Source organism: Telopea speciosissima, chromosome 2, assembly GCF_018873765.1.
Source record: "Telopea speciosissima isolate NSW1024214 ecotype Mountain lineage chromosome 2, Tspe_v1, whole genome shotgun sequence".
NCBI lineage: Eukaryota > Viridiplantae > Streptophyta > Magnoliopsida > Proteales > Proteaceae > Telopea > Telopea speciosissima.
Window position 1 is genome coordinate 79,489,302 of NC_057917.1, and position 18,623 is coordinate 79,507,924.

General features: G+C 38.3%; 1 protein-coding gene across 2 annotated transcripts; it reads left to right on the forward strand.

Moving 5' to 3' along the window:
* Positions 1-721: 721 nt before the first annotated feature.
* LOC122652666 (BTB/POZ domain-containing protein At1g04390) lies at positions 722-18,289 on the forward strand. 2 transcript variants are annotated; one of them, XM_043846471.1, is made up of 9 exons: positions 722-977; positions 9,541-9,667; positions 13,052-13,568; positions 13,695-13,828; positions 13,945-14,384; positions 14,479-15,438; positions 15,541-15,639; positions 16,099-16,251; positions 17,354-18,289. In XM_043846471.1, exons 1-9 carry the CDS (start codon positions 877-879, stop codon positions 17,799-17,801), a joined length of 2,979 nt encoding a protein of 992 aa, XP_043702406.1. In that variant the 5' UTR covers positions 722-876; the 3' UTR covers positions 17,802-18,289. The 2 variants fall into 2 exon arrangements, with proteins under 2 accessions (XP_043702406.1, XP_043702405.1); XM_043846470.1 differs by having other exon boundaries at positions 723-977; positions 14,479-15,639.
* Positions 18,290-18,623: the final 334 nt, after the last annotated feature.

The window sequence follows — 18,623 nt, forward strand, 5'->3', positions numbered from 1 at the left end:
CATTTTGACACACGTCATTGGTATTCTCTCCAGTGCCAATTGTTTAAAGAACTCTCTATCATACTTCAAAAAGAAAAGGAAAATGCTCTACACAACATAATCATTGATTAATTTCTACAATGTAACTCAAAAATTTCCAATACTATATTTAAAGCAAAATAGTGTGGGAGGTAATTTACATTAATGGATAGTATATTTATGTTAGAAAGAAAGTTAAGGATAGTTGCATAATCTTATAGAGGATGAAAAATGCAATGAGTAAAGTAATGTAATATATATCCAACTTTTTCTTTTCTCTTTTTTTGTTTTTTGTTTTTTTGGAGACAGAAGGGGTATCTGACTTTATAATATCCAATCATTTTTTAATTACTATATATAACAAAGTAGATATTTTTTAGGCAAAGATATCATTGTTACAAGGGTTTGTGATTTCACAAATCTCACAAAACTCAATTTATTTCTCCATTGACATTTCAGTAGACTTCAAATATATTTATGAATCGAATTTTCCTTAAACGTCAATGGGAATCTCATTCACCGTGGGGCTTCAAATGAGCCTGGGAGGGTATTTTAAGAAACATGCTAAAACCCTTTGGATAATAAGATATGGATATTTCAACTTTTAGAGTTTAGTTCAATCAAATAGCTTCTTGTGACCGCCCGGGAACGCTCAGTATCAGGCTTCTGTCGTCATAGAGTTTCTTCCCTCCCTAATCTCTATCGAACTCTGTATTTGCCACGTCATCTCTGTCGAAGGATCCATTTGATTCCCTTTCCCTCCCTCAAAACTGTTGTTGGCGATCTACAAAGAAAAGCTCAAATTTCAGTCGGCGCAGGCACTTGAGAAGACGAAATCTCTGCGAGAAAAGAAACGCCATGAAATCATCGAAACAAGGTGCGAAGAAGAATCGCAGCCTTGGCGATCACGCACTCACTCTCCATCAACGTCTCTACCAAGCTCTCAACCTCGGAATCAAGTAGATAAAATCTCTCTATATCTTGATCTTCCTTACTTATGGCTTCGTTCCTGGAAATTTCCTGTGTTTTCGGTTGTGATTTTTGTGAAATCCTTTTGTTTTATTATGGTCCTTTTCTTTCTTAATTTGATGCAAATTGGCTAAATTTGGGTGTGTCCATTACTGGGAGAAGGATTTGTTTCTGTCTGTCTTTCGTGAAACCATGTGATTGTATTGAAATAAACTCACTTTTTTTAAGGAACTCTGACAATGGCTTTTAGATTAGTTGGGTGTACATCTTCTAAATTTCGGGGTTTGGGGAGGTCTAATTTGTTGCTTGGTAGGTTCTATCATTTTTTTTTTGGGGGTGGGAGTGGGCGGAGGGTTGGGACTAATGAGGAAATCAAGTGTCGGGTTCAGGGTATAGCTTTGTCAACCTAGACAAAATAACTTACTCAAATAAGCACAGAAACAGTTGGATGAAGTGTAACAGGATTGACCTGGGCACTATCCTAATTACAGAGAAATTTATGCAGTTTCATGCATATTTTCCGAAGCTTTAGAATTTAGATCCTATGCATGGAATGTACACTGGATTTCTGAAGTCAAGTAGATATATAGAACTTAAAGAATCTCCCCCTCTCCCCCAATGTAGCCTCATTTAAAGAGGAATAGCATAACAGGATTCATGTGACTGAACCCAAGTAGATCAGGTAAGACTTGGTCATTTGAGTTCATTAGAGTTGTTCTCAATTTCACACTACAACTCCATTGGCATTAATGAAAAATGATGTAGCATGATCATTAGCCGCTAAGTGCAGGCTTTTGAAACTGTTGGCCTGATATATTGGTTGTAAGGATTAGTAAGAGGAGCGGGAGCCCATTGATATAAACTCCCACAGGATGGTTTTTTGTTTTTTTTTGGTGAATTAAATCCCACTGGGTGGTTGAGTTAGAGTTTATAAGCAAGTTGATGAAGAAGGAAGAGGATTATTAATGAGTCCTATATACTGTAACCTGAATGGAAGAGAATGAATTGGCTCTTGTAAAACAGTGTCTTGAGAGAAATTTGCCTAGGGGAATAGCTCAAACTAATATCATTTCCTGAAATAATTGATCAAGTGCTCTCTGTTACAAAGATGAACATGAGAATCTAGGATTTCAAAAACAGTAACTTCGGCTCACATTACTATATCATTCCCTCCATAAATCAATCAAGTTCTCTCTGTTACAAAGAAGAATAGACAGAATCTAGGAATTCAGAAACAGTAACTCCAGCTCAAACAGTCAAAACTAATAATAATTCATCCAAATAATCTATCGAGTTCTCTCTTTTTTATTTGTGTAATGGGATGCATTGAACAAATAGAAGTATATAATCCTATCGATTGAACCTAATAACGAAAGTGAAGACGCTTGACAACCAAACTCTCCTAGATGGTTACATTAAAACCTTAAATCAATAATAGCACAGGGAAGAAAACAATATTTTGAAACATACCCCTAATTAATTGACCTTGATATTTTGTGAGCCATGCGAAATCATGCTCATATCCTTTGTTTTTAGTAACTGAACTCCTGGCAATTGACACATTGATATCTCCGTAGCCTAATTTTATAAGACTGTCAGTGGCTAATGAATGGACTGAGTTGAGTATGAGCTAATTGGCTATTTAGGTGGAAAATATTTTAGGCCTGTCTATGGGATTGGGTTTTTTGTGGGCCTTCTCTGATAGTCTGATTATCCTTGAAGGATTTAGCCCCACTGCCATTATCTTGCGAATTCTGCTCCTTTTATCCTTCTTGGACTGAAGGCACCACAGGGGGAACCATGTGGGCTAAGGCGTGCTTCCGGGAAAGGAGAAAAGTACCCTTAGATCAGTATTTTCTATTTTCACCTCTGCATGCCCTTAACTACATCATAGATTTTGGTAATGTACTGGTAAAGTACTTATTGTGTGGTTAACGGTTAATCTGTTTAAAGGTTTAAAGTATCGGTATTGGGTATCTTATCGGAAGGGTGATTTTAAGAGACATATCGTATCGTATCATATCGGAGAGACACAAGATACCTAAAGATATGTATGGAATAGCCAAGAAACGTATGGAAATGCTTGGGATATGCAAAATATAATTTTGAAGCATGAAACACTATAAATAAGTAATATGTAAAATATATCATGTATAAAAAGGAGAACAAAGTGTAAACTAATGAAGAAAAAGGAAGAAGAAGAAGAGAAACCGAGAGAGAAGAGAGAAGAGAATCTGCAGAAATTGGAGAGAGTTTCACGACATGTGATCCTCTCCTCTAAACCTTCATTATGTAAAATACTAAAAGGGTAAAACAGTAAACACACTAATAAAATAAAAGACATAACCTAATAACTAAATAGACTTGAATACCCTTCCTCATTGTGTTCTCGGTATTAGCTCTCTGCGCTAATACCAAGTCCACGATAACACTCCCCCTCAAGCTGGAGCATAGATGTCAATCATGCCCAGCTTGTTACAAATATAATTCACTCTTGCACTCCCCAAAGATTTTGTGAACACGTCTGCAAGTTGTTCTCCTATACGGACATGGCCAGGAGAAATTAAACCTTGTTGTAACTTCTCTCGAATGAAATGACAGTCAACCTCAATGTGTTTCGTCCTCTCATGAAACACTGGATTTGAAGCAATATGGACAGTAGCTTGATTGTCACACCACAGTTTCATTGGAGCACTATCAACAAAGCCAAGTTCAGTCATTAATTGCTTTACCCACATCAACTCACAGGTAACATGTGCCATAGCCCTGTACTCTGACTCTGCACTGGAGCGGGCAACAACTGTCTATTTCTTACTCTTCTAGGACACCAAATTTCCACCAACAAATACACAGTAACCTGTAGTAGATCGTCTATCAACCGGAGATCCTGCCCAGTCAGCATCTGAAAAACTTGTTATCCGCCCATGACCATGATCACTGTAGAGAAGACCACGTCCAGGAGCCTTTTTGAGATAGCGTAAAATATGCATAACAGCCTCCCAATGAGATGTCCGAGGAGCAGACAAAAACTGACTCACCACACTAACCGGAAAAGCTATATCAGGCCTAGTCACTGTGAGATAGTTCAATTTCCCAAGAAGTCTCAGATACTTTTCTGGATCACCTAAAATTTCACCATCCTCTGCAACAAGTTTTAAATTAGGATCCATAGGTGTATCTAGAGGTTTAGAGCCTAGCATTCCTGTTTCTGACAGAAAATCAAGAACATATTTCCGCTGTGAGAGCGAGATCCCTTTCTTTGATTGAGCAACTTCCACACCCAAAACATATTTCAGCTTACCCAAGTCCTTGGTCTGAAACTTCTTTTGCAAGTGTGCCTTCAAACCATCAATTCCAGAAACATCATCTCCTGTGATGACTATATCATCAACATAGACCACAAGAAACAATTTTCCACCTCCAAAACAGTGGAAAAATATAGAATGATCACTATCGCATCATGTCAGCCTATACTCTAACTCAACTTCAGTAAACCTGTCGAACCAAGCACTCGGGGACTGTTTCAGCCCATAGAGAGATTTCTTCAATTTACACACCACGTCAGACTCCCCTTGAGCAACAAACCCAGGAGGTTGCTCCATATAAACTTCTTCATGTAAATCACCATGCAAGAATGCATTCTTGACATCAAGCTAATATAAGGGCTAATGATAAGTAGCAGCCAGAGATATCAGAATCCGAACAGACGTAAGCTTGGCCACAGGAGAAAATGTATCCAAGTAATCCACACCATATACTTGGGCATAACCCTTGGCAACTAGACGGGCTTTCAAGCGAGCCAAGGACCCATCAGGGTTCACCTTCACCACATACACCCAGCGACAACCAATAGCAGTCTTGCCCGAAGGTAAGGGAACAAGATCCCAAGTCTGATTTTCTTCCAAAGCCGATAATTCCTCACCCATAGCAACCCTCCAACTAGGACTAGACAATGCCTCTACGACAGACTTAGGAACAGGATGGTTCTCAACAGTATGTAAACAAGAATGAAAAACGGAAGACAAACCATCATAGGAAACAAAGTTAGAAATGGGGTGTTGGGTACAGGCCCTAACCCCCTTACGACAAGCAATAGGAATATCAAGGTCAGAAGAAGGTTCCAAAGGTGGAGGATCAATACCTATCACAGGATCTGGCGGCAAAGTAGGAGACGGTGTAGAAGTCGATGTAGCAGGGGTCCAAGCACATACTTTCCATTGGTGACGTTGAAACACACTAGGTTGAGGTGCCGGTAATGAGGAAGTCTGCGGAGCATGGTGAACAGTAGACCGAACAACAGTAACAGGAATATCAACATCCAAGTCAGACACAATACTAGAAGAATGAACAAACGGTGTAGACTCAAAGAAAGATACATCAGCTGTAACAAAATATTTTCGCAAGTCAAAAGAATAACAACGATAACCCTTTTGAGTGCGAGAATAACCAACAAACATGCACTTCAGACCTCTGGGATCCAACTTGGAAACACCCGGACGATGATCATGAATAAGGCAAACACTACCAAACACACGTGGTGGCAAAACAAACAGTGGCGCAGAAGGAAACAACAAAGAAAAAGGAATACCACCCCGTAAAATCGAAGAAGGCATACGATTAATAAGATAACACGAGGTTAAAACAACATCTGCCCAAAAGGATTTAGCCACTTTCATCTCAAACAAGAGACAATGAGTAACCTCAATCAAATGTCTATTTTTCCTCTCAGCCACACCATTTTGCTGGGGGGTGTAGGCACAAGAGGACTGATGAATAATACCACGCTGAGTCATAAATTCAGTAAAAGGAGCAGAAAAATATTCTTTAGCATTATCACTACGAAGAACACGTAAAGAGTGGGAAAACTGATTATTCACTTCAGTCACAAATGCACAGAATATAGAAAATAACTCAGAACTATTTTTCATTAAATAGATCCAGGTAACCCTGGAATAATCATCAACAAAAGTGACAAAGTAACGAAACCCCAAAGTAGAAACAACAAGACGTGGACCCCAAACATCTGAATGAACTAAAGACAGTGGTTGGTTAGACCGTTTATTAACTCTTGGAGGATAACTCGCACGGTGGAGTTTCCCAAACTGACACGACTCACAATTAAAACTAGAAATTGACTGAAAACGACCATCAAGAAGCTTCAAACTCTCTAATGAAGGATGACCCAAACGACAATGAATCTGGTGGGGTGACGCCACACCGGTACACGCCATAGATGAAGTGTCCTCAAGTATGTAAAGTCCCCCTGATGCACGACCTCTACCAATCATCCTCTTCGACGAAAGATCCTGAAATACACAAGAGTTAGAAGAAAAGGTTACAGAACAGTTGTGGGTTTTAATAAACCGACTAACAGAGAAAAGATTAAAAGGAAAATCAGGAACATAAAGAACAGAAGACAAAGAAAGTGAAGGTGTAATATGGACAGTACCAGTACCAGTCACCTTAGCCAAGGAACCATTGGCTAAAGTGACACTCGAAGAGGATTGCTGAAAAGAAGAAAGTATACCTGAAACGCCAGTCATGTGCTCGGAGGCCCCTGAATCAATGATCCAAGGACGGGAAGAGACAGTCGAAAGGCATGCAGTGGCATTACCTGTCTGAACAAAGGTCGCAGTTGGAGGCTGGGCTGGTTGAGAAATCTGAAACTGTGTATAACGGGCATATTCATCATCAGACATCTTCACAGTCTTACCCTCAGGCTGTGTAGAAACAGGAGCATCAGCTGTAGCAGAATTGGCAAACTGTTGCTGAGTTGATTTGCCATGAAGTTTCCAACAGAAACGTTGGATATGTCCTGGACGACCACAATGATGACAAGTGCGCACTGAACCACCAGAAACATCAGAGGTACCCTAAGTACCCAAGGTAGGTGCCTTACTAGAAGAACCAACCCCATTACCACGACCACGACCACGACCACGACTACTAGAACTAACATTACCACCACTACTAGCCCCACCACTGGGCATACGGTTGGATGGAAAAGAAGCTAGGGCTGAAGTATCACCATCAGTAGTGTTCTCCCGAGAAACACAAAGAACCCTGGAAAAAGTTTCAGACAAAGTGGCAACCTTGTCACCACCAAGAATTTGGGAGCGAACAGAGTCAAATTCCTTCCCAAGGCCTCCCATAAATCCCATAACAGCAAGTTGTTCCCGCTGATTCTGCATCTGTTCCACATTGGCAATGATAGGAAGTAAAGAATTAAGCTCTTCATACATTCTCTTAAAATCAGCAAAGTACTGGGTCAAAGAACGACCCTTCCTATCAACTCTATAGAACTCCTGAGACAAGTCATAAATGCGGGAAAGGTTGTTTTGTCCAGAATACAAAACATTAAGATACTCCCACAACTCCTTCACTGTATCAATGTGTGTCACCAAGTCTACAATTTGATGATCCATAGAATTCAGCAGCTGTCCCAAAATTCGAGCATCAACTGTGTCCCATGAAGAGTCATTCTCAGGTTTAGCATCGAACAGGTGTTTGTGCTGATCACGGCCAGTTAACACTAGCTGAACAATTTTCTTCCATTGCAAAAAATTGGTAACCCCTTCCAACTTCTTCTCGGTAATACGATTGGAAGAGGAAGAAAAAATTGCAGTTGTTACTGACTTTGAACCCTCAACAGATTTCAATTCATCACCCATAATATGCTTAATGAAGTGAAGATGAAGTACAATAAAGAATGCTGAAAACAGGGACAGAAATCAATAGAGATTGAAGAACCTTGATAGAAGTCGATAGAAGCAACAAAGACAACAATCGAGTCCCTCAGATAAAAACCTAGATAAAATCCGATAAAGACAGTGGAGGCAGCAATCGATCTCCTCAACCAAAACCCTGACAGAATCTTCACTTCATGAAAATCACCTTCAAATATTCCTCAAACAAAAAGAGAGACCTAGTTCTTAATTCATACCACGAACTAGTCTCTAAACAAATCCAAAAAACAGCATAGGGTGCTGCACCCCTTCAAACAAAGGATAGAACAAACCGCAAGGGCTTCAAGTCTTCAACCAATACTCAAAACTTCAATCGAATGCTGTAGAGAGGGAAGTAGTGAGCCACGAAAATTATGGCAGTCTTTACAGCTCTGATACCATGTAAACTAATGAAGAAAAAGGAAGAAGAAGAAGAGAAACCGAGAGAGAAGAGAGAAGAGAATTTGCAGAAATTAGAGAGAGTTTCACGACATGTGATCCTCTCCTCTAAACCTTCATTATGTAAAATACTAAAAGGGTAAAACAGTAAACACACTTATAAAATAAAAGACATAACCTAATAACTAAATAGACTAGAATACCCTTCCTCATTGTGTTCTCGGTATTAGCTCTCTGCGCTAATACCAAGTCCACGATAACACAAAGTACAATGAGACAAGTGCATTCAATTGATTATATATAAAGGATGAGATTTCTTACATGTACTAAAAAAGGCGTACCCAGTGCACGAAGCTCGCGCCACTGCGGGGTTTGGGGAGGGTCATAATGTACTAATACCAAATTTTTACTAGGTATCGTATCGGTACCTTAAAGGTACGATACGTTTCGGTTAGTATCACGGATATGGAAGGATACTTAAAACCTTGACCTGTATTACTCTAATATTCTCAAGGTGGCTCTTAGATATAGCACTTCATTTACATCAGACCCAATAATCAAGCCAGTCCCCCCCAAAAAATAATGGATACTATAAATGTGACATAGTGGGAGTCGAATTTTTCGTCAAACCCCTTTATATAAAAGACCACATTTCGTCAGTCTCGGTCGAAACGAGACTTCAAAACAGCTCTGGTTTTTTGGTTTTTGCTCATTTCTTCTCCATTCTTCCACTTCCCATTTGAATCCTTGCCGCATCTACGCCGGAACCACTTGGAGAACACAAGATTCAAACTTCTTAGCACATCTGTGAAGCCTTTCCACTATTCCAGGTAAAACCATATTCTCAAAATTGGTTTTTTTTAGGGAAATGCATGATCAATATGTTTGTTTGTGGTGAAATAAATATATGTTAGACACTGGAAGCCGATCTATAACTTCACGGTGTCGAAAACACCATTTTGGGTGACTATTTTTGCAATTTGAACATTTAAATGTGTTTATATAGCCTAAAATAGGGTTTCCATGAAGTTTCATGCCTTAACTTGGCCTAAAACCCACCGAAATGACCTACAGAAACATACCAGAAAAATACAATATTTCGACCGAAATATCCGAAATTTCAAATATTTCGGATATTTCGGTCAACCCGAAATACCGAAACGAAACGAGTTCTCGAACAATGATAGTGTGTGTTTGATATTGGTCCAACTTGAATGAACATGAAACATGGTGCAGTTTGGTACTTGTGATATTTATTTCCATTCATCTGATCTATTACCTGATATGGTAAATATATGAGCATTTAAGCTCCACCCCCCCGTGCTATCAGCTGGAGTACTTGTTTGTGGATTTTGAAAATAATATGGAGGCCAACCAGATGCCTATTGTTCCATTTCTGAAATATTTAGAACTGGCTTTGCTTTGGCAGATCCTATAATAACAGAGAAAGGAAATGGCATTGTACAGATGTTGAAATACAGAGGCTAGCGCTTCGCTCAATTTCAGCGTTTCTTGATTGCATTTCTCCAGAAACATCAGAACACTCAATTGTAAAGGTACTTAATTAATGCATGGTGCGTATAAATGTTTAGACATAAATAGATGTACTGATTTTTTTAGGTTTGTCTGAATGCATCTTGGCTTGAAATATTTCAATAGGTATTCTGATGCTGTATCCAGTTCTTCTGTTTTACAATATACGGACTTGCATATATGCTGTTCTATCAAATAGAAAAGTTCTAGTTTATGCCGTAGAAGTTCAACATCTTGAAACTTGTTCTTGAGTTATCTTCTTTCCATGAAAATATTAACTTTTTAAAAGTGGTGACCAAATCTGCTGTTTATGAGATACTGCTTTCAGCATGGGTCTGTTTAGTGATATAAAGAAGGTTTAAAGTACTGCTAATGTAGTACTGTATTTGAATGACTCAAAACAGTAGCCAATAGACAAGATCATTAAGTCAAAGAATAATACAGGCTATATGGGACAATCCTAGTAGATCTAGGAAGAGGATATTTAGGTAATAAATCAGCAAACAAGAACAGAAAACAAGAAAATCTATTCATACTGAAATCTGATGTGAAACAGTGTAAAGTGTAAACAGATTTGAAATCGGTATATTGATGGAGAGAAAACAAACAGTAACCGATAGTGGTAAAACAGTAATTTCCAAAGCCCGAATAGAACTCAGAAATTAGGTCTGAACTTGCTACTCAATTCTGTATGTAGAGGCAGAAATAAATAGCAGATAGAACATGAAAACAGTAAATCTACTATGTTTAAAACAGTAGCAAATATGGAGACAAGGGTAGAATAGGAAAACTAAAAATATGATGATTGGCTTGTCCGAATCCCTTCAAGTTTGGATCGAGTTCATGAATAAGTGTCAAGAACATTCGATCAAAAGTTGAACAAATTCTAGTGGTTAGATCTTTCTATCTCTAATTCATGCAAAAGCAAAAAAAAAAAAAAAAAAAAACCTTGTGATGAATCTAAACTAGAACCAGAATTTAGAGCAGTAGTTACTAGAAGATGAATTGCAGGAAATTAAGTAGATCAGTACTTACTTGAATCAATGAAAGGAAAGAAAGATGGAAGGACAAGAACAAACAGAAATTAAACACCTGGGCTTCACACTGAAGGTGGTTCGATTGGATCAAACACCAATCTAAACCTTGATCACACACAAGGGGTTCCTTGATCAAATACAAAGAATCTTCAATGGAGAAGAAGAGCAGCAAAACAACAACTTTATTTATCAAATTCATGTGCAATTTTGCCCCCCTTACAACCTTATATAAAAAACTCAAAAATAGACTCAAACATTGAAAAGGAAAGGCCTAACCCAATCCTTAACTAATAAGGTATTCTAAATTGACTAGGAAAGTGAAATAATAAAGGAAACATACTCAAAACATGGCTGGACTTATGGAATCCTAATCCAGCCCCACTAAAACACTTAATAACAATTACTTGCAACTTAAATTGAATAACATACAACCAGTTCAATTGAACTAACGCAAAACAACTTAAGAATAAAATACTAAGTATTAGAAACTAAGTCATAATAAGAGCAATCCCGTATGCAGCCTTAATACCCATAGTTTAGGCCCATTAAAGTGGCCTATTACATTGAAAACCCATTGGACTAACGGCCCAACCCAAGGCTTATTTCTAAAAAATAAGCCCCTTTTGGTGAGTTATCTGCATCAACTGCGCTTTGTATTCAACTTCATTGTGGTGCTTTCGCCCTATACCAAAGCTTGAGAGTTTTGCCGCTGGGAGACAAATAAAATCATTTTTAAATAGATTGCATCTTAACAGTTAAGAATGTTGGATGAAAGATCAGTAACATGAGAAAGGGAGCAAAAATTGAGGCTCAAATAGCAACTAACGTCTTATAAGTTTGTAGTTGGATGGTCCCATTCGCGATCTCCATCAATTTTGGAAGGGTGCTTAATGGTTAAGATTAGTTTTTGCCATAGTTGGCCAATCATAGTCTGAGTACAATAGCTAATATCAGCACTTCTTTCCACAATTTTACGTGTTAAAATTCCTAAAAATTAAGTGCTCAAAAAAAAAATATATATATATATATAAATTGCAGTGTAGGTACCTCACATTTGGCAAAATTGCACCTGCCGTAACCATTTACCAAGTTGACTACTTAACTGGAGCGATGATTTTACCAAAAGCCTTTAATTTGCTCAGGCAAAACTCATGTTGGCCTTCACCTGCACACCTTCCCCTTCCCTATACCACCTCACCTCTTTGCCGCTGTAGGGTACTATTCTCGGTGTTCACCGAATCCCCCCACCCCCTTGAGTTTGGTGAAAAGTAATTATCCCCATGTCCAATTTCAATTTCTCCCAGCAAACCAGTCAACTTTGCCCTAGGATCTGGGGTGTTTGGATATCATGTTCTACCTGGCCGAAGATTTGTCGAATTCTATTGTTCACAGTTACAGACCTCCTCTGTCCTCTGGGTACTACTCACCCAGGATAGCAATATTTCACCCACAGCTCTTTTCTAGTTGTCAACTCTCCCTTTTGTGAGACAATAGGGCAGCAATATCAGTGCCATTTTGGATGGTGTCATTGCATCCTCTGCAATGAACAACCTCTATGGGGATTTACTCCCTTAAAGCTAACTCCAACATGTCAAAAATTGTATAATAAAATGGATTAAAAATTTTCAATGAAACTTGGAAACGGAGTGGAAAGAGTAGCAAAGAAGGGGTTCCTTGCTTTTGGGGTTTTTCATGTAATTCTTTATTCTGGTCAGGGGGTTTTAGTTGTGGGGCTTTCTTGTAACCGCTATATGTCCATGTCCATGTCGTCCTTGTGGGCATTGGATTCCTCATCTACAGGAGTATTGATGCAGGGGAAGTTTATATAATGGTCTTTGTGTTTTGCCACGTGGAAAAAAAAAGAGAGTTGGTGCTGCACGAGAACTTGTACCCAAAACCAAAAGGCATTGGAACCACAGCGGTGGCAGTGACGGTGAATGAAACTGATGATGGAATATGATTTTGTCCAGGATCGTCCTGAGTAGCTTACCCCTCTTCATCATCAGATTCATGTCCATGCTTGGAGATGAGGTCCTTCCTCATCATGAAGAACATGATCCTCAAGATATTCATGAGTATGTGATCCCCAAGATATTCATAGCCTCATGGGAGAATGTACCTCTCTCTCTCTCTCTCTCTCTTGATTACACAATCCTCAAGATATTCATAGGCTCATGGGAGAGTGTACCTCATGATGAAAATCAAACTGGAAAACTGCTATCTTTGGCTCTTTTTCAATTATATATACATGGCCTCTAATTGACTAAATATGACTATCATTATTGAACTACATGTTTTTTACCATTATTTTTAATGGGATCTAGGAAGATATGCTTTTGAATCCTTTATTCACATATCCATTCTCTTCAGGATTCCATCAATGATATGCTGGTGGCATTGGAAGGAATTCTTCAATCTAAAAATGAGGCCATATTGCGCATGGCCATAAATGTCACAATGAAGTTGGTTGATGTTTTAGGCAATTCCATTCTCCAGTATTATGTGTTAAAGCTTGTTCATCCTTTGTCATCCTTGCTATCTTTTCATGATTCACATGTTGAAGTTTCATGTTCTATTGCTTTGAACCAAATCCTTTCAAAACTAAGTCTATGGAGAATCAAAAGGCAAGAGGAAGTCTGCACAATTTTGAGAGAAACAAACACAGTTGAGCATATTGTCCGTGGCTTACTGGACTTCACCACTGGGACTAGATCATTTGAATATTTTCAAGAGATGGCATCACTTTTGACAACAATCCTATGGCGATGGCCTCCCTTTAGGTATCCTGTTTGGAGTAATGGGAAATTGTTGCAAGTGTTAGGAGCTCTCTGTGTAAAGCCTGATTCTTCTGCTGCAGTTGTTCTTCTGCCATTATATTCCGCTTTAGGTACCCTGTTCTTACGGTAAAATTCTTTCCTTTCCTTGTTATAATGTCTTTCCTTGCTATAAGAATCTAACTTGCACATTTTCTTGCTATGATGGCCTAAGAGAAATCTATGAATTTGGATGTCAGCTTTATGTGGTACTGGGGCTATGAAGCTGCTTGAGAATGGAGAAGCCCTTCTACTGATGATGGTACACTGCATGGGCTGCTCACAACCTGATTCCATTCGGATGGAAGCATTTAAACTTGCACAAGGTTTTGCGGTAATAATGCAGCTTATTCTTCTTATAGACCATGTTACAGTATTGTGCTATGTTCATGTGGAAACCATTATCATATTATTGTTGGTTCTTTCTATCCTATTTTTTTCTCTGTCCAGAGATCTCAACAAGGATGTCTAAAAATGATGAGTTTATGCTGTGAACCTATTGTCCAAGCCATTATTAGTGCAATGAGTGGTTGTAAATCTAGTTCTGGAAAGATTGCCACACATAAAGTACCTTTACTGGTGGAGGCTTGCCGCCTGGCATTAATAACTCGTTGGGCAGGGGTTCATCATATTTTCTTTTGGAAACTTGGGGTTCACCAAATTCTGCTTGATCTTCTTCTAAGTAATTCTTACAAATTCAAGACATCACAACATTTTATGTCGTTGAAAGATCTGTTAGCCACAGTGCAGGAGGGCCTTAACTCTAGTCATTTGCTAGTTTTAAGGCCATACATCTGGGATATTCTTGGATGGCTCGCAATTCACTGTCAAGAAGCTTTTAACCCTGACACACATGGATGCTCCCTGAATGTTCTTATTTCCTGTGCATGGTATGTATCCTAATCTTTGGCTCTGATTCACACATTTTTTTTCCTTTATACACTGAGATAACGTTTTTATACTGATTCTTGTTCTTTTTAATAGCCTGGTCTTTGTGGATGCAATTCATAGCATGCGCCAAGTTGCTCAAAGTGATATCTCTTACATTTCCACTCATGAACCAATATCTAGAGCAGTTTTCATGATGATCTATTCTCCATGCCAATATATTGCAACTCATGCAAAGGATATCCTGTCTGAAGTACTGATGTCTGAAAAAGTTAATTTGGAGTATTTACTTGGTACCTTAAAGTCCACTTCTGATGATAATAAATATAGGGCATTTGGTAACATTCAAATTGCATTGAACTTGATGGGCTTAGCATGTTATTCAGGTTTGTCCAAGTATCAAAGTGTTATTATCAAAAGTGGTGGTATAAAAATCCTATTGACCTTTATTAGGTGGTGCTTAAAAAATGATGTTAGTATGAGAAGATTGAGCATTGCTCGTCATCTACATCACACATCTACTGAGACAATTTGTTGTTGCGTTGATAATGAAGATTGGGAAGGTGAAGACATACTTTTGTTTTTCAGTCTGTGGGTGCTAGCTGAGTTGGTACAAAGTTCAAAATCTGCAGAAAATTATCCAGAGTTGACCTCTGGCCTGGTGGATCATCTTCTGGAATTGGAAAGTTCTGAAGGTCAAATATTAATCAGCATGTTACAACAGATATGTGGTGGCACTTTTAGTGCTGGACCTAGATGGTATGCCACATATATCCTAAGCTACTTTGGTTGTTATGGTTTTCCCAGTAAACTTGGGAAAAGAATTGGAGAAGCACATAACAATAATGAACTCGCTGACTTAAAACTCATTCTTGCAAATGGGGAATCTGTGAGAGTTCATGATGTCATTCTTATGGTTAGATGTCCATCATTGCTGCCCATGGGTGAATTTCCACAAAATGAGAAAACATGTGATGGTTTTGCTGCAAGGCAGAATATTGAGAAGAGCAAAGAGATAAGAGAAGTTCGTTTATCTGCCCATGTTGATCATCAGGCATTGTTGAAACTTCTGGAGTTCGTTTATACAGGATATGTAGAAGGAGTGACGGATTTGTTGAAGCAGTTAAAAATTCTCGCTAGACGCTGTAATTTACAGACTTTATCTCATATGCTTTCTGGAAAACGCCCAAAGTGGGATAGTGCTATCGCTTGCTGCGACTTTACTCCTGCTCTTGGACCAGCTGGCTGCTATTTCTCGTAAGATACTATGATCAAATACTCATACTAAGTAAGGACTTCATTGAGTCCATTTTTTCCCACTGTATCTGGTTGTGGATTTTTTAGTATTCTCTCTCGAAACTCTTTATCCTTTTTGTTGTCCAATTACTTGGTAGTTTGGCTGTTGGTAGGCAGTCTTGAGTTTTTCATCATTCATCAAGTAGATCTTTTCAGACAATAAAATAACAGAAAACTTTGTATTTATGGGCTTCAATTCATTAGCATCATCCCCTAGGAGAAATTCTCAGCAAACCGTCGATCAAATAGGTGGCACATTGAAAGGGGTATTCTTCATTTCTGAAGGCGCACATTTTTATTGATTGTCTTGCTTATTCTAGGGTTTCCATGGTCACTGCATCACTATATGCTGGTTCTACAATTATATTAGTTTTTATCTTCAACAATTGGTTCTAATACTGTTTATTTTTTTTACTACAGGGATGTCATCTTGGAAGCTAAAGCAACAGAAGTAATGCATTGGACATGCAGTGTTTGCTCACAAAGTGTGCCACATATGCATGTCCACAAAATCATTTTATGGGCCAGTTGTGATTATTTGCGGGCGTTGTTTCAGTCAGGAATGCAAGACAGGTGCCATACTAAAATATAACTTAGTAATGTGTTTAAGGAATTTGTTTGAAGTGAACAATGAGAAACGAAAAAGCCTAACCAAAATTCTTTTCTTTGCTGGTTAAGTAATGATATGTATGAAATGAACAATGAGAACTATTTGATTGTATGTTATTTGTACCATGAGCCCTTAGATATTGTGTGCATTACAACATTTGTTACCCAGACATCTGAAAATTGGTGCCATAAGCATGTACTTTCAACTTCTAGATAATGTGTGCATTACAACATTTGTTAAAATTGGTGCCATAAGCATGTCTAACACTTTCAACTCTGATAGTGTGATCTAGGGGTGGCATTTTTCAACATGGTCCCAAACAAGAATATGATTAGGAAATCCATTCGGCAGTTTACATATTTACCATAGTATAAAAAATTAAAGAAAGATCTACACATTTGTAGCTTTGAGTTCTCTTTGATAAAGTCAATCATCTTTCTTTGGTCCATTTTCTGCAATGAGATCAATCTTCTAGCTACTGACTCTCATATTGTTTAGTCCTGATCATTAAACATGCACTTAGGAAGCCAACTCTTCGATAGGGATCTATTGCGGCTTATTCTTTATATTATAGTTACATTTTTCCTTGTGGATCAAAAGTTTTTGGGCTGAATTTTCCTTCACCATGAGGAATCCCCTCACCACTGCCATCAGTCCGGTCTGATTGGAGTATGGAGTGTTTTTTATCATGTACAATAGGGGAGTGGGGATATATGATGACATAGGAGTCCAATCACATGGTCAAATCACCAGTGGTGGGGGGGATTCTTCATTCTCCAAGGGTGAAGGAAAATTTTCGCCAAAATGTCATCAAATATGAAGCAGACAACTGTAGACTTACATAATTCTTGTTTTATTTTGAGTTACTTGTATATTCATTTAGTTTTGTTTCTTTAGCGGTGACCTTCTAAGTTACAATTGTCATTTTGCTATTAATTGAAAGTCTTGGTTTTTCTTTAAAGTGTTTTTTTTTTCTTCTGACCTCTCTTCTTGCCTTACTATTATGATAGTAATTCTCATCACATTCTTATTCTTATTCGTATTACATCTTTGTTGTGCACGTAGCTATTCACAAACCATAAGGGTTCCAGTTGGTTGGGAAGCACTATGGAAACTTGTAAGGTGGTTCTACTCAGATGGCTTACCAAAACCAATTACTGGCTGTTTGTGGGATAATATGGATTTGGAGCCGCAACTACATGAGTTGCAGCCATATATAGAACTCTGTTGGCTTGCTGAATTCTGGTTCTTAGAAGATGTTCAGGAGAATTGCTTAAGCATTGTTGCATCTTGCCTCGAATCTAGCCGCCACTTGTCTTTTAAGGTCATCTCAGTTGCTGCCCGGTTCTCTCAGTGGAAGATAGTTGAAATTGCTGCAAATTGCATGGCCCCTCTATTTCCCCAACTTCGTGATTCTGGTGAACTAGAAGCCTTGGATGAAGAGTTGGTTGACATGGTGCGTGCTGCTTATGTTCGGTGTTCTCAAGTGGGTGCTTCTGATCATTCAGAATGAGGACTGAAAGGAGTCAAGGTTTGTAGCATTGTTGTCGCCTGTCAAAGATGAATTCTGCCCTTCATTTTGTTCATCTATGTGTCCAGTAAAATGAAGCAGGCAATGTCCTAATGCGCAATAATCTGTTGGTGTACCTATTAGTCATTTTGAATGTGCTGATGGGTAGCGGATCCAACCAAGCATTTTTCCTTATAGATTTTCGTTACTCCTTTCTCTTCATCGTGGTCAAAGCACAGAATCACTCTACTGGATGTCTGTTCAGAAGCACGAACATGGAGTGTTCTGCAGAAATTGAGCAACTTGAATGATGTGGATCAACTTTTTATTTGAGTTCACATCAAATTTTTTGTTGGTAATTTATGTTTGCCTTTTTCTCCTAAGATGTATTTTATGGTGGAAATGTAGGAATGTAGAACAGTTTTTCACTGCAAATATAGGAGAGAGCAAGTTTGTTACCAAGTTTTGCAATTTGTTACATCCTCAATGTAGTCGAATGCACATCATGTTGAATGCAAATACTTTTAATTACTTTCCGAGGAGAAAATAAGGCATCAAGATATATGTATCTTGATGCATATAGTATTTTTGTATGATAATAGTATGCATTCAGGTAGTATTTAGAGGCTTCAGAGTGGAAGAGCTTACAAGCATATTGTCACTCCCAGGATTAGTTTAAGTATCGAATTGTATCAAGCTGTATTTGAATCTATATGATACAGTACCGCTACGATACCTAAAACAAAATATGTTATCAACTATGTATCAATAATATTGGTTCAATATGACCTGATACAGTCACTATATGGTCGATATCCATCGATA